Consider the following 16,085-nt stretch of genomic DNA (forward strand, 5'->3'; position numbering starts at 1 on the left):
GTGTCATAGAGCAAATCTCTCTTCTTAAATATAGTAGCCTATTTATTCAATGTTTGTATAATTCATGGTAATTGAACAGTATTTGAGAAAACTTCTCTATCAACTATGTGCTTTATCTCGGTCTGTGCTTGAGGGTGTAAAGGTAAGGTATGGTCATTGGAAGCATATGTTAAGTGTAGATTCTGTATCAGATGCGAAATTGGTCTTCATCTTTATGGACTTTGAATATTCATAATTCTGTTATAAAACACTTAAACACTACAGGCACGACACAACAGAACCAGAATTGTGTCTACATATTTTGTGCAAATGCCTCAAAATAGAGCCACGTGTCACACCAAGCCTCAGTTATTCAATATTCATATGTGCGAAACAAATTATAACCTAGGAAATTAGGATCTAACAACCTGTGACGAGCCAGACTGGAACTCATTCATCGTGGTGAACTAAACGGCACTCTTTTTCGCAAATTAAGAAGTTGTCAGCAGCCAAGTGAACTGACATGGCGTTTCTGTACCCGTTTCTGTTTCAGCAGCTTACACAGAGAGCTTTAGAGAGAAGAAAATAAAACCTGTCTCAAGGTTTACAATTACCCAACTCAGCCTCCCACACTAGATAAATTGACATTTAAATCCACCCTGTAGCCGTATAACCCCACATTTGAAGGAATAATGGAAATTAAGTAACAGGCATTATTTTCAAACTTCAGCTTCACTCAAGCCTGAAGCCTGAAGAAGCCTTTCATTTTTTCAATAAAACTCTCTCTTATTCTCCTTGTCACTCAGTGCAGCAATTTAGCACGGCAGGGCGCACAGGATGAGTAAGTATCTATTTCAGGCACATCCTTGTGTTTGATACTTTCATTTAAATAGAGATAACTCGTAACAGATTGCTTTGTGAGCTATGAATGGAAACCTAGCAAAAGGTGGTCCTCTCTTTGCAGAGAATTACAGTTTTTGTCCATTCTACCATTAATAACATAGGATTAGGGGCTCACACAAGTTTGAATGTTTTTTTTTATACAAAGAGGAAGATTATGATGACACATGACACGTTAGGGATGATCCCAGCTAAATCGTATACAAATACAGTAAGTCACTTCACCAAAAAGTTCAAATAGACCAGAGGGTTGAAAGATAAATTGTACAGGGCAGTGTTGATCGCAGAATGACCACCAGGTGTCGCTTTTACACAGGTGAACTTGCAGTGGAGCTCTGCTCTACTGTAACATTATGAGTGGGATATTAAACACCTATATTTGATGTACATACCGTATCTGCTGTAAGATAATGCTAATGCATTTTTTTTGTATTGGAGTTGGTGTTTTTTCATAGTCATCAATATATTTCAGTGCAATCAATGGCAGAAACAATGATCCACATTTTTAAAGCTGGAATCCTTAATTGAAACAATAACAAAGTGTCACCTCACATGTGTTTGTATAGAAAGCTGATGGATATGGGCCTGGAGAAATTGTATTTTAGAGCTCTGTTTGCAAGGACTGACCATCCATGATCTCAAAAGTACAGTTTTAACCATGTTTTGAGGCTATACAGTGTTTGTTTACAAACATTGGAGTATAACAAGCGTATTATATTTTGGGTTATGATGGGGTACGATAGGGTACGACAGTTAAACTAAGCTCATTAGGCATGTATAAGTTACATTCTTCAAGAACCAATGGGTATAAGTAATGTTGCTAGCAACCAAGGAGTAAAGCTTTAATAATAAACGCTCATATTTCATGCTTTACGGTTAAGATACTCAATGTAAGGTCTCGCGATGTTTGACACTTTCGATATCCTGGAGAAAAGGAACTTGACACACATGTCAACAAAAAATATACATTAATACTAGCTAGGACAGGTAAGTTTACGTATTGCGTTTTTAGTCAGTTGGACAATATGAAAAGCGCCAAAGTAAACTTTTTGTTTTGTATAGCAAGAGGACAAATGCATGTTAAAGTTATTTGAAATAACTATCGTCTCGTTTGCTAACAGCTTGCTGTCTGTAGCCAGCAACGTTAGCCATCTAGCTAAATAAACCGTTATTACGTTAACTGTGGCGTGTGAAGTTGGGGTGCAACGTTGCAGAGGCAATGCATAGAGCTGTCCGTTTACACTGATGTAAGTGTCCATGCCTTCCAGAAATGTACTGTATATACAGTTAATTTGCCAGGCTATTCTAGTGCATGTGAATTGCTATGTTATTGAAGGGTGGAGCCTTTTTATATTTTTTTTTACAAAGGCTTCAAAAACACCGAAATACGTCCTTTTAGAAATGGCAAAGCTCTCGGTATAGTGATCGATCCGGGTCTTTAGATGTTGTGCACATGAAATTATGTCCTTCCGAACTTTATCTGCAACGTTATATTCCCTTTTCTGTGACTCGAGCCGTTTCCTCTGTCACTATACGGAGAGCGTAGCCATTTCTAAAAAGACGTAATGTTTGAGCCGTGGTTATTATTATTATTTTTAAATAGAGATTTGGTTTTAAAAACCAGAACGTGTCATTCAACTTCAGTTGCACCTTCTACAGTAGCTGCACCTTGATTGTTATTATTCATCTCATCATCATGACTTACAGTTCACTAGAGCCTCAGCTTGTAGACTATGCCATAGACCAATGGTCACTAGTAAAAAAAGTGATGGGTCTCTTCTACCCCTACCCAAGTTTGCATGTGGAAAGGAGGAGGCTGATCCGTACTCTGATAGTGGAGTCTACTGGCCCTTTGCCTTTTCCCCCATGTGCGAAGAAAAGTTGTTGCGCCCTACCTTCAGCACCATGGGGAGTAGCAAAGACGAGGCACGGACAGCAACTGGGGCCTCCCCCTGAGGAATGAGCTTGGCAGTGTCAAAGAGGCTTCCTCAAAGCCCGAGGGCTGCAAGGCTTAGACTGACAAAGGTCTCAGCCTGGAAGAGGTTTTTACAGCTACCTGAGTAAGGTGAGATCTTCAGTGGAGGCCTGGGAAAACTGTTGCCTGCCTAAATTTCAATAAAAATAAATAATTTTAATGACCGCTCCTGTGTTTCTTTTACCTTAGTTAAGATAAGAAATAAATAGTTATACAGTACCTTTGGGAAAGTATTCAGACCCCTTCACTTTTTTCACATTTTGTTATGTTTAAACCTTATTAAAAATGGGTTAAAACAATTAAAATCCTCAGCAATCTACACACTACCCCATAATGACAAAGTGAAAATGTGGAAAAAATAAAAGTATTTAGACCATTTTCTATGCTCAGGTGCATCCTGTTTCCATTGTTCTTCCTTGATGTTTCTTCAACTTGATTGGAGTCCACCTGTGGTAAATTCAACTGATTGGACATGATTTGGAAAGGCACACACCTGTCTATATAGGTCCCACAATTGACAGTGTATGCCAGGGCCAAAACCAAGCCCTGAGGTGGAAGGAATTGTCCGTAGAGCGCCGAGACAAGATTGTGTCAAGACACAGATCTAGGGAAGGGTACCAAAAAATATCTGCAGCATTGAAGGTTCCCAAGATGAGTGTAGTGTAGTGTCGTGTATTTTGTCCTATATTTGTATTTCATTTTTTAATCCCAGCCCCTGTCCCCTTCCCCTTCTGGTAGGCCATAATTGAAAATAAGAATTTGTTCTTAACTGACTTGCCTAGTTAAATAAAGGTAAAATAAATAACCACAGTGGGCTCCATTCTTCAATGAAAGAAGTTTGGTACCACCAAGACAATTCTTAAAGCTGGCTGCCTGAGCAAATCGGGAGAATGGCCTTGGTCACTCTGACAGAGCTCTAGGGTTCCTCTGTGGAGATGGGAGAACCTTCCAGAAGGACAACCATCTCTGCAGCATTCCACCAATCAGGAATTTATGGTAAAGTGGCCAGATGGAATGACAGCCCGCTTGCAGTTTGCCAAAAGCCACCTTAAGTCTCTCAGACCATGATGAAACCAAGATTGAACTCTTTAGGCTGATTGCCAAGCGCCACTTCTGGAGGAAACCTAGCACCATCCCTGCGGTGAAGCATAGTGGTGGTGGCAGCATCATGCTGTGGGGATGTTTTTGAGTGGCAGGAACTGGGAGACTTGTCAGGATTGAGCCAAAGATGAACAGAGCAAAGTACAGAGAGATCCTTGATATAAATCTGCTCCAGAGCGCTCAGGACCTCAGACTAGGGCAAAGGTTCACCTTCCAACAGGACAATGACCCTAAGCACACAGCCAAGAAAATGCAGGAGTGGCTTTGGGACAAGTCTCAATGTTCTTGAGTGACCCAGCCTGAGCCCAGACTTGAACCCAGTCGAACATCTCGGGAGAGACCCTAAAATAGCTGTGCAGCTCCACTCCCCATCCAACCTGTCAGAGCTTGAGAGGATCTGCAGAGAAGAATGGGAGAAACTCTCCAAATACAGGTGTGCCAAGCTTGTAGCGTCACCCAAGAAGACTCAAGGCTGCAATCGCTGCCGAAAGTGCCTCAAAGTACTGAGTAAAGGGTATGAAAACTTATGTAAATGTGATATTTCAGTTTTTTCAAAAAATTTCTGAAATCCAGTTTTTCTTTGTCATTATTGGGTATTGTGTGTAGATCGATGAGGAAATAAAACACATTTAATCAATTTGAGAGTAAGGCTGTAACCTGTCAAGGGGTCTGACTACTTTCCAAAGGCACTGTAGATAGGTAAGTTCTAGGGTTTCAGCAGGTGATCACACACAAACCATTAACTTACACACAAAATAACATAAGGAAAAATCAAAGAGACCGAGATCCAAAAGTATTTCTAGTTTAGTTCCATACATAAAAATAAAATCTATTTTGTTTAGCACATTATTTCACTCTATACTGCCACTTTTTTTTCTCCCTTTGAGTATGGAACAGGCTGATGGACTAAAGGGTTAAGGGGAAGCTTGGAGATAAATAGCTTGCAATTATTTTTGGATAAATGAATTAATTATTGTCCCATAAGGAAATTTGTCTGGCAACAATAGTTTATTTATTTATATATTCATTAATTCATCAACTCATCATTGGGAATGTAACATCAAGAAATTAACCAGTCTGTTTCTTTTTCCCTGTCTCTCTCCCCAACCCTTCCCTTTTCCATCCTTCCAATATCATACGTCCAGGCATGCCAGGGTGTGCCAGTGTAGAATAAGCTGACCCATCACTGCATCTACAGGTCCTCTGCTGTCTACATGACCACCCCTCCCATGGTGGCGTTCGCTGGGCAGCAGGCTCAGGCTGCCCGTGATGTCAACACGGCGTCGCTCTGTCGCATCGGCCAGGAGACGGTGCAGGATATTGTCTTACGCACCATGGAGATCTTCCAACTGTTGAGGAACATGCAGGTGAGTGTTTGTGACTTTTTGTATTGGGGCGGTGTAAAAGCTGAATGAAGTTCATGGGTTGCCTTTGATTATGGATGGTGCTGGTCTGTCAACCACCTTTATTACACGCAAAGCATTTAGCCTTATTTGACCTTAGGCCGACAGCATTACATAAACTGAGAGAACAACATTGATTGACTGTCATCCAAGAGGTAAACATCGTGTGGCACTGGTTGGAGTCTGTTCAACCAAATAAATATCCCTCTCTCTCCTCACAGTTATATCAAATAACATTAACACAATATGACATGTATTGTCCCTCTGTTTTATGATGAAAATGGATGGATATGGGCCTACGAGCAGAAAGCTAGGCCAACTAAGCCAGCTTTTATTATTGCCCTAGGAAGGCATGTCTCCCGAATGGCGCAGTGGTCTAAGGCACTGCACTTCAGTGCTAGAGCGTCGTTAGGGTTTGGCCGAGGTAGGCAGTCATTGTAAATCAGAATTTGTTCTTAACGGACTTGCCTAGTTAAATACAAATAAATGTCTCAATCCTGTTTCACACTAGTTTTAAAACATGGATGATATAATTGGGTATGAAAAGGTCTCCATTTTATCATTAGACAGTCACCATCTGTTTATACCTCTTCTCGTCCTTCTGTTGACACATTGGAAAGATCAGACGGTGCCCTGGAGATGAGTTCAGGACAGGTTGTCTCTGTCCTAAATGGCACATAATTCCCTATGTAGTTCACTACTTTTGACCAGGGCCCATACTAGGACCCTGGTCAAAAGTAGTGCACTATATAAGGAATAGGGTGCCATTTGGGACATTATCAGACATTGTCTCTCGCTCTGTGTCTCAAAGAAGATCCTTCTGCAGCTCATTAAAACAACGACGAGAAAGTCAAAGACAAAGGAGGAAGAATGCATTACCACCACATCACAAGCTGCGCTTCCTCGCCACAGAATGCACAAACAGCACTGTTGTGACTTGTTTCACAGATCACAGACTGTGTGAAAAAAGATCACTCTGGTTGGCATGTATACAGGTATACTCCTCACCTACCCTCATGCAGGGAATAATTTCAGGCTGCACAGGATGATTACGATCGGTTAAAAGCACCTACATCTAGTTAGCATTAAAGCTCCGTTGAAATTATCAGTTTAAAGTGCCTTAAGCTAAAGCTAGTTAGCATTAAACCTCAGTTGAAATGATCAGTTAAAAGTGCCTAAAGCTAAAGTTAGTTAGCATAAAGCTCAGGTTAAACAGTCCGAAGCAGTTTTAAGTTATACACATATCATATGTAACTTCTCCTGGTGGAATGCCATGTAACAGCACAGTAAAATGAATACTTTTTGCATTGCAAAAAAATTAAAAAAAATAACATTATTTTACAAAACTTCTACACTTCAGTTATCACCATAAACATTTGAGTAATCACACGGTGATTACCAATAGTCAAGAAGGTACTAGTCAAGGAGTAAATAGGAGGCCTTGTATTGGCCCGTAGCAATTATTAAAATGTTATTACATTACTCAAAGAGAAAAACACTTCCTTCCTATGTCTTCTCCCCCAGCTGCCAAATGGAGTGACGTACCACCCCAGCACCCACCAGGACAGGCTGGGCAAACTGCAGGAGCACCTGCGTATGCTCTCTGTACTCTTCCGCAAGCTGCGCCTCGTCTACGACAAATGCAATGAAAACTGCACCGGTCTGGACCCCGTAACCCCAGAGGTGAGTGACCACTGTCCCAGGACCACTCTGTCGATCACAATCAATATCTAACTAGTTTGAACTGGACATAATTTACTTGGTGCCTCTCCCACTCTGTCCCGGTCTACCTCGGCACACCCTATTCCCTATATAGTGCACTACTTTTGACAAGGCTCTGGTCAAAAGTAGTGTGCTGTACAAGGATTTTGTATCCATTTGGGACACAGACCCTTGGCTCAGCTCCACATTCAATTAAATTGCGCTCTGTGTTTGTCCCTAGGGCCTCCTTAGTGGCTGTTATGGACACCCACCCACCACTTTATTTTACTGAGTTACTGGGGCGGCTGTTGTTTCAGACCTCATGCTGGGCGATTCCATTGTTTTTATTTGTAGTTTTATTGTTGCAGTCTTTTCTCCTATTGGTTTGGAGCCAATTGGTTTTAAACCAATGTTTTAGAACGGACTGCATGCACACGTTTAATTAGGCTTTTCTTACATCTGACAGAGGCATTTTGCATTAAACATGTAAATTAAGTTTGGATACAGCTACTCATTCAAGCGTTTTTACTTCATTTTTTAAAACATTGTGGAATAATAGTGAAGACATCAAAACTATGAAATAACACCTCATGCAGTAACCCCCAAAAATGTTAAACAAATCTAAATATATTTTAGATTCTTTAAAGTAGCCACCCTTTCGCAGTGGTCTAGGGCACTGCATCGCAGTGCTAGCTGTGCCACCAGCCGGCCTCGACCGGGAGGTCTGTGGGGCGACGCACAATTGGCCGTCCGGGTTAGGGAGGGTTTGGCCGGTAGGGATATCCTTGTCTCATCGCACACTAGCGACTCCTGTGGCGGGCCGGGCGCAGTGCGCGCTAACCAGGTCGCTAGGTGCACGGTGTTTCCTCCGACACATTGGTGCGGCTGGCTTCCTGCTTCCTGGTTGGAAGCGCGCTGTGTTAAGAAGCAGTTGGGTTGTGTTTCGGAGGACGCATGGCTTTCGAACTTCGTCTCTCCCGAGCCCGTATGGGAGTTGTAGCGATGAGACAAGATAGTAACTCCTAACAATTGGATACCACAAAATTGGGGAGAAAAGGGGGTAAAATTCAAAAAGAAAAAAAAGTAGCCATCCTTTGCCTTGATGACAGCTTTGTACACGCTTGGCATTCTCTCAACCAGTGTCACCTGGAAAGCTTTTCCAACAGTCTTGAAAGAGTTCTCATATATGCTGAGCACTTATTGGGTGCTTTTCCTTCACTCTGCAGTCCAACTCATCCCAAACCATCTCATTTGGGTTGAGTTCGGGGGATTGTGGAGGCCAGGTCATTTGATGCAGCACTCCATCACTCTTCTTCTTGGTCAAATAGCCCTTACACAGCCTGGAGGTGTGTTGGGTCATTGTCCTGTTGAAAAACAAATGATAGTCCCACTAACTGCAAACCAGATGGGATGGTGTATCGCTGCAGAATGCTGTGGTAGCCATGCTGGTTAAGTGTGCTTGAATTCTAAATCAGCGACAGTGTCACCATCAAAGCACCCCCACACCTCCTCCTCCATGCTTCATGGTGGGAACCACACATGCAGAGATCATCCGTTCACCTACTCTGCATCTCACAAAGACACGGTTGGAACCAAAAATCTCAAATGTAGACTCATCAGACTAAAGGACAGATTTCTGCCGGTCTAATGTCCATTCCTCATGTTTCTTGGCCCAAGCAAGTCTCTTCTTCTTATTGGTGTCCTTTTAGTAGTGGTTTCTTTGCAACAATTCAACCATGAAGGCCTGATTCACTCAGTCCCTCTGAACAGTTGATGTTGATGTATCTGTTACTTGAACTCTGAAGCATTTATTTGGGCTGCAATCTGTGGTGCAGTTAACTCTAATGAACTTGTCTTCTGCAGCAGAGGTAACTCTGGGTCTTCCTTTCCTGTGGCGGTCCTCATGAGAGTCAGTTTCATCATAGCACTTGATGGTTTTTGCGACTGCACTTGAAGAAACTTTCAAAGTAATGATGGACTGTCGTTTCTTTTTGCCTCAGGAGGCTGAAGAAATTTGTCTTGTCACCTAAAACCCTCAAAAACTTTTACAGATGCACAATTGAGAGCATCCTCTAGGGCTGTAATCACTGCCTGGTACGGCAACTGCACCACCCACAACCGCAGGGCTCTCCAGAATGTGGTGCGGTCTGCACAACGCATCACCGGGGGCAAACGTTTGACTGGTACTGTACATTACATTTGTTTGTTTTATACATGGGCAATTCCATGGTAACGGAATTACGGTGAGACTCAGATTTTTCACTCAAATGTATATCAAACAAAAACTATTTTTAACAAAAACACATTTATAGGAAGATCTGTGCAGATACAATTTTGTTTCTAAACTTTGCATCTGCACAGTTTTTACAGTAAATGTTTTATTTTGTAAATTATTCATAGTGGTCCTTGTGCATAGAGTTGTATGGTTTGTTAAACTTTGAAGTCAATGGTTTTTCTTTGGCATACATTTTCATGTGAAAAATATGCGTCTCAGCATAATTCCGTGAAGGTGGAATTTCCCATATGGCATACCGGCGTGCTGTATTTCTCTCCCTCTGAAAAGTTACACTTTTTATATAAACCTCACTGTCCATTTACACTCCCCAGTTGTACCACTTCATTTAAAATGTTTACATATTCCCAGAAGCTATGAAAATGACTTATTGTGCTGACCAACCAGTACCTCACCATACCATGTTGGTTGGAGGAAGTTGATGTTGGCCCTCCACACACCGCTATTTATCATCCCCTAAAACTCAAGTGGCTGACAAGCCTGCTATTGGCCGGCCGCAATCCTGACAGTCGTGCCATTGGCTGACTGGGCTTTCCCCAAACAGGAAGTGGAATCAATGACTCGGCCAGCATGACCTCATCGCGTTCCTAATTAGCAGCGGGCCTGGTAATGAACAGCTGGCGAAGGCTGCCCACGTCAGCGGTTTTCTGTTTTCTCCCCAAGCCAGGCAATCAACTGAGCTCTTGTCGTTCTTTGGCATTTCCTGCACCGTGAGCGGCCATGTCATTTAATTTACTTATCCTCCACGGCATTTCTCTCCTTTCTTCTCCCTATTTCGTTCCCCCTTTCTAAGTAAGGCAACCTGGATAACTTAATTACCCCCATTCTTCTCTGTCAACAGGCAAACCACATCCATCCTAGTGTGGCGGAGAGAGACGGGTTATGACTCACACACACACAGTCACAGAGACACACACACACACGCTTTCTCTCTCACCCTCGCCTTCTCTCTCTAACCCCGCACATTTTCCCCCTTCCGACTGCCAAAAACAGCTCTTACCTTTAAATTCAAAATGCGTTTGGCTTATAGCTGGAAGTAGAACGTTTTTTCCTCTCTGATTCTACAGCCCTAACAATTACAGAGTTGGCCTAATATAATATCCAGCATGTCTTCTGTCTTCTCTCTAATACGAATCAGACAGCTTTGGGTTTGGCATCGGTCTCTGACTGGCTAGAGAACTGCCATAGCGGTCTCGTGTTTCTCATTTGATTCTCTCTCCCTGCCTTTGTCTCTGTCTGTCTTTTGGCCCTATCCAGCCCCGTTCAGCCCTGCAGTAATGCTTTGGTCACAGCCTGCATCAATCACTGTCTACTCTTGGCCTCTGCCAGTTGCTAAACTTCAGGTCACTGACTGCAATGAAATGCAATCAACTACTAGGCTTTTCAGAATGTAGAATAGCACTCAGCCTCAGATTTGTTTTGGACTTCGCTGTGTTTTCACACCTGGTAAGGCTTTTGGTTGGCCAGTAATCGTTATTCCCCTTGTACCTAATCTTATGCTTTTCTCTTGTACCCAATCTTATGCTTTTCTCAAATCATTACCTCGTTCCTACATAACCGTTTAAGCAATCTCACATCACACAGCCATGTATGATAATAGGAACCCAGTAGACGATAGTGTAACGCTAGTATAATGGTACTATTTAAGATAAGCCCGTTGCTCTTGATGCAGTGCAATAAATAACCATGTGTTCCATACGGCACTGCTCGTTATCCTGCAGACCAGCAGGTGTCAGTGTGATTTAAAAACAGGAGGAACAGCCAGGCAGAGCGAAAAGGAGGGAGGGAGGAAGGGAAAGACCTCAGCATTCTGAGAGGGTTTTCATCACAACAGTCGGTATAGTGTCAGCCAGACAACGTCAAGCACAGAGAGTGCTTATAAATGAATTAAGAGCTTGGGTATGGACTGTGGAGAAGTCCTAATTCAGAAATGTCGGTGGTGGTATGGAACTGTTTGTAGATTAGTGTTTTGGTGTTCTACACACAATCCCTACTTATTTATTTTGTTTGAGAGACAAGCCAATGAACCTTATTTATTTGTTCATGTTTTATTTATCCTTTATATAACCAGGCGAGACCCATTTGAAATGGTAATCTCTTTTGCAACGGAGCCACAGACAAGAGACAATAAATGTATTTTCCAAGCCAACGTACCAAACTACTATCAATTTAACATCCCCCATTGTATATTTTGATATACCCTCCCCCCACACAGCAACTCATCCCGTATGTGGAGGAGGACGGCAGCTCCAGACACAATGAACGCTCGGCCAGCCAGGCCCGCCCGGAAACAGAAGAGAGGGGGGAGATCCTGGAGGTTAACAAGGTGAGCTGCCCACTGGGGCTTTAGCGATGTAAATGTACAGTAGGCTGGGCTTTAGAACGCACAGCCCTGTATATAAAAAGGTAACCTCAATAGGGATTCCAGGGGGAGAGAAATGGGCCAAAAGAGAGAGAGAGAACAGATTCTACGAAAAGATTCTACGAAAAGAAAAAAATAAATGGAAAAATAGTGTGAAGACACAAGCTACATATTGTGCACAATACTCTCAGTACTCTCTGTACTGTAATTTACCTGAAGTAGTAATAGTCTCTCTTTGACTGTTGAAAATAGTTTTAGATAAACTGCAACATGCATTATTTGGCAGTGTTGCTGCTTTTATTAGCTCCCCAGTCATGGTGTGTGCGCCCGCCTGTGTGCGTTCTTGTCTGTCTTGAGTGTGCTGAATCATAATGGAGCAAGGTCACAGATGTCATGGATGAGTATTGGTTATTTTTAAGAGCACTAGCTCCCTCGCTGCTGCTAAAGGTAACTACTACTGTAAAACATGGGCGTGAGCGCTGAGCTTACCTCAACTCAAGCAGATACCAAACAAATTGTGTATCCACTGCAAGTACACAAACCCTCCATAAGCATCAATATCAGCATTCTAGCTGACCATATCACTATGAAGCATACCAACACTGAAAGGAGAGCAAACAGGCACATCCAAACTATAACACCGGCTCAAACTATACGGAACAAAAATATCAACTTAAAATGTAATGTGTTGGTTTCATGAGCTGAAACAAAAGATCCATTTTCCATTTTCATCCCTGTTAGTGAGCATTTCTCCATTGCCAAGATAATCCATCCACCTGACAGGTTGTCAATTTTGTCACACAATACAATGCCACAGATGTCTCCCAAGTTTTGAGGGAGCGTGCAATTGGCATGCTGACCCCAGGAATGTCCACCAAGAGCTGTTGCCAGAGAATGTAATGTTCATTTCTCTACCATAAGGCCGCTGCTCCAGAGTTGCGCAATGGTCTAAGGCACTGCATCTCAGTACTAGAGGCTTCACTACTGTCCCTGATTCAAATCCAGGCTGTATCACATCCAGCCGTGATTGGGAGTCCCATAGGGCGGCACACAATTGACCCAGCATCGTCCGGGTTTGGTACGTCCAACCGTCTCACAACTGCAGACCACACCATCCCAGGACCTCCACATCAGGATTATTCACCTGCGGTATCGTCTGAGACCAGCCACCCGAACAGCTGATGAAACTGAGTATATTTTAACCCACTTTTCTCCACAATTTTGATCGTGCAGCAATGAGACAACTCCTCAACGGGCTCGGGAGGCAAAGGTTGAGTCATGCGTCCACTGAGGAGTATTTTTGTCTTTAATAAAGCCTTTTTGTGGGGAAAAACTAATTCTGATTGGCTGGGCCTATGCCCTCCCAGGCCCACCCATGGCTGCGCCCCTGCCCAGTCATGTGAAAACCATAAATTAAGGCCTAAGGAATTTATTTCAATTGACTGATTTTCCTTATATGAACTGCAAAATTGTTGAAATTGTTGCATGTTGCGTTTATAAATTGAATGCAGAGTAACTACGAATGTCCAAATGTAGCCCAGGAGCTGGATGAAAATATAGCAACGAAAACAATGAAAAGACTCATTTAAATTTGGAAGCACTGAGCAAACAGTGAAGTGGACAATCAAACATTTACCATCTTAGCTGCCCATACCACAAAGTTACTACCCAAAACACCAGGGGGAAAAAAAAGGATAACGAAAAGGTAGGGTTCACTTGCATGTCTGCAGCAGCCATCCCCTTTCCACTCCACACTGCTCTGCCCAGAGCCCAAATGCCCAGCTGAATATTAAAGCTGCGATGAGAAGAACATGTTTTGGGGAGTTAGAGGTTAACTCATCAGGACGGGAGGGATGCGGCAGAATGCGAAAAACAGATGTTTAGGAGGCTCAGCTGCATCTGCCTCAACGACCTGAGCCGGATGGATACACCAGATTCCACAAGGAAAAGAGATTGAGGGAAAGAGATGGGAAACGAGAGTTGACATGTAACCGGATGGGATAGATGGGAAGATTTGAGTGTGAAGACGGGCCACATATTGAGCCAAATACCGGATTCCACAGGACGAGAGAGAAAAGAGAGGCTACAGAGAGAGAGAAGATAAAGATGGATGGATAACCGGACTGCATGGATAAAGAGGAGATTTTAGTGTGAAGACATACTGTGCATGTTGAGCCAGATAACATTCCAGAGAAAGTGAAACGGGCTGAAGATTTTAATGGAGATTTTAGTGGGTAGACATATTGAGACGGATAGGATTTCCGTCATTCCAGAGGAGGAGAGAAAGAAGGGAAAATAAAGAATACTGAGAGAGTAAAAAAAAATATAGAAGACAAATAGATGACCGGGTGGACAAAGGGAAGATGTTGGAGGGAAGGTCTCCATATGGAGCCAGAGAGGATTTTCAATTAGAAGAGAGGAAAAAGACGAGACACTTGAAGGAGAAAGAGAGAAGACCAATAGATGGAAGACTAGAACAGACCGATACTTTTGTATATATAGTGTATGTGGACACCCCTTCAAATGAGTGGATTTGGTTATCTCAGCCACACCCGTTGCTGACAGGTGTATAACATCTAGCACACAGCCATGCAATCCCCATAGACCAACATTGACATTAGGAAGGCCTTAATGAAGAGCTCAGTGACTTTCAACATGGCAAAGTGAGTTTGTCAAATTTCTGCCCTGCTAGAGCTGCCCCGGTCAACTGAAGTGTTGTTATGGTGAAGTGGAAATGTCTAGGAGCATGTCGTGACTTTACTTTCATTAATACGATGACTGTTATTTATCTAATCAACTATGTTTAATTGTTATCCAATTTAAATTAATAATGTAACGATTAACTCATTAGGATTTGGGGCACTACGAGAGCAGTTTTCTTAAAGGAGTTACCATCTCCCTAATTAAACTCTAAAGCTCTACCTATTACATCCATAAACAGTCAACTTATTAATCATAACCTCGTATCATATAATCATTCTGAACAGATGTAACCGCCTTGCATCTGCAAAAACCAGAGCCTTATGATTCAGTACTACACATTGGTTTAATTATTTATTCACTTGCTAACTAAATGGTAACACAGGACAAACATCCAAACTTGATACATTAGAAACAGGTCCCTAGTGGACTCACAACAATATGGAGGGGCTTGTTACGAAAGACATGGAGAGGGCCAGAGAGACAGAGACACTGAACGTTGGTACATTTTGAAACTACTCTCACTTGTACTTCGCACACGAACCACCTCCCGCTTGGAGTAAGAAATCATGAATGTATTTACGTGGAAATGTCTTGGTTCTTCGTGTATTTCTCTCAGAACCAGGTCTTCTTGGAAAGGGTGTTGGGCCTTTTTTGCGGCACACTTGTAAGGCTCTGATTGTCCAAAAGTGCTCCCCATCCGTCTTCTACTGTTGTTCTCCACTGCTGTCATCTGGTATCCGGTGACTTGTGAAGTCCTGAACAGAACTACAGAGTTGAATCTACCTCCATTCACTCTGGAAGATGCTTATTCGAAGATAGGCTAGCCAGCCTTGTCAATGGTTCTCAGTGGGGTGATGAGTAGCATACTACAGTGATTTGAGAAGAGTGGTAGAATGGTCCCACTTAAATTTGCTTTCCTAGAGACTTTACTTAGGACAGTTAATCAGCCGTGCCAATGATTGTCCGGGAGGTGACTTTATCATCTGTACCTCGTGTTGAGATTTCAGAGTTCGACTCACTTTGGACGTGAGCTGCAGCTTAATGTCTCTCTGGTCTGATATGTTAATTCTTAACCCATCATTTTATACAGTTTGTTCAAAAGGGGCGGTTCCGTCAGGCTTACACGCTCTCTGACCTCACTCAAGGGAGCGGTGACTACTTACTTGTACAAAGTTATAGAAACAACTTTCTCTTATAGTTTTTAAGATTTACATCCCTCTCTTAACAAAAACACTCATAATTTTTCATATTTCATGCACAATGCATCGGATGGACACTATATGAACTATATGTTCACACATATATTGGGTATACTTTCCAAGTTACAGTATTTCCTTTATAAAATGTTTAATGACATCACAAAATAGCAACCAAACTGACATTAGTGTTCTTTTAGGTCACCTCCGCCCATGCTCGGTTAGAAATATTGCTCCAGTATTCGCTTTAGAACGTGTAGTGTTGGCAGGAAAAGTGTGTTGAAACAAAGGCACATTCCTTGGGTGAATTTGGAGAGGGAGATAGCTGAATGTTCTGTCCTTGATTCACAACAGGGCATGAGCTGTCAGCCCCCATCCAGTTCCATTTAACCCCCTCTGCGGGTGAGATCTGATCTGATCTGAACTATTCAGACTCATCCTCCCAGGACAGTCATGACAAGCAACAACGGGA

At 42.6% G+C, this 16,085-nt stretch overlaps 1 protein-coding gene across 7 annotated transcripts in view; it reads left to right on the forward strand.

Moving 5' to 3' along the window:
- Window positions 1-1,763: 1,763 nt before the first annotated feature.
- LOC109903710 (mediator of RNA polymerase II transcription subunit 30-like) overlaps window positions 1,764-16,085 on the forward strand; it is a 39,939-nt gene continuing 25,617 nt past the window's right edge. For 2 of the 7 annotated variants that reach the window (XM_020500580.2, XM_031788551.1), the window contains exons 1-4: window positions 1,764-1,866; window positions 5,101-5,322; window positions 6,883-7,041; window positions 11,568-11,678. In XM_020500580.2, the coding sequence (XP_020356169.1) occupies window positions 5,170-5,322; window positions 6,883-7,041; window positions 11,568-11,678 (423 nt within the window). In that variant the 5' untranslated portion in view covers window positions 1,764-1,866; window positions 5,101-5,169. The other 5 variants (XM_020500583.2, XM_031788550.1, XM_020500584.2 and 2 more) reach the window with 5 other exon arrangements.

This window comes from Oncorhynchus kisutch, linkage group LG14 (assembly GCF_002021735.2).
Source record: "Oncorhynchus kisutch isolate 150728-3 linkage group LG14, Okis_V2, whole genome shotgun sequence".
Classification (NCBI taxonomy): Eukaryota; Metazoa; Chordata; class Actinopteri; order Salmoniformes; family Salmonidae; genus Oncorhynchus; species Oncorhynchus kisutch.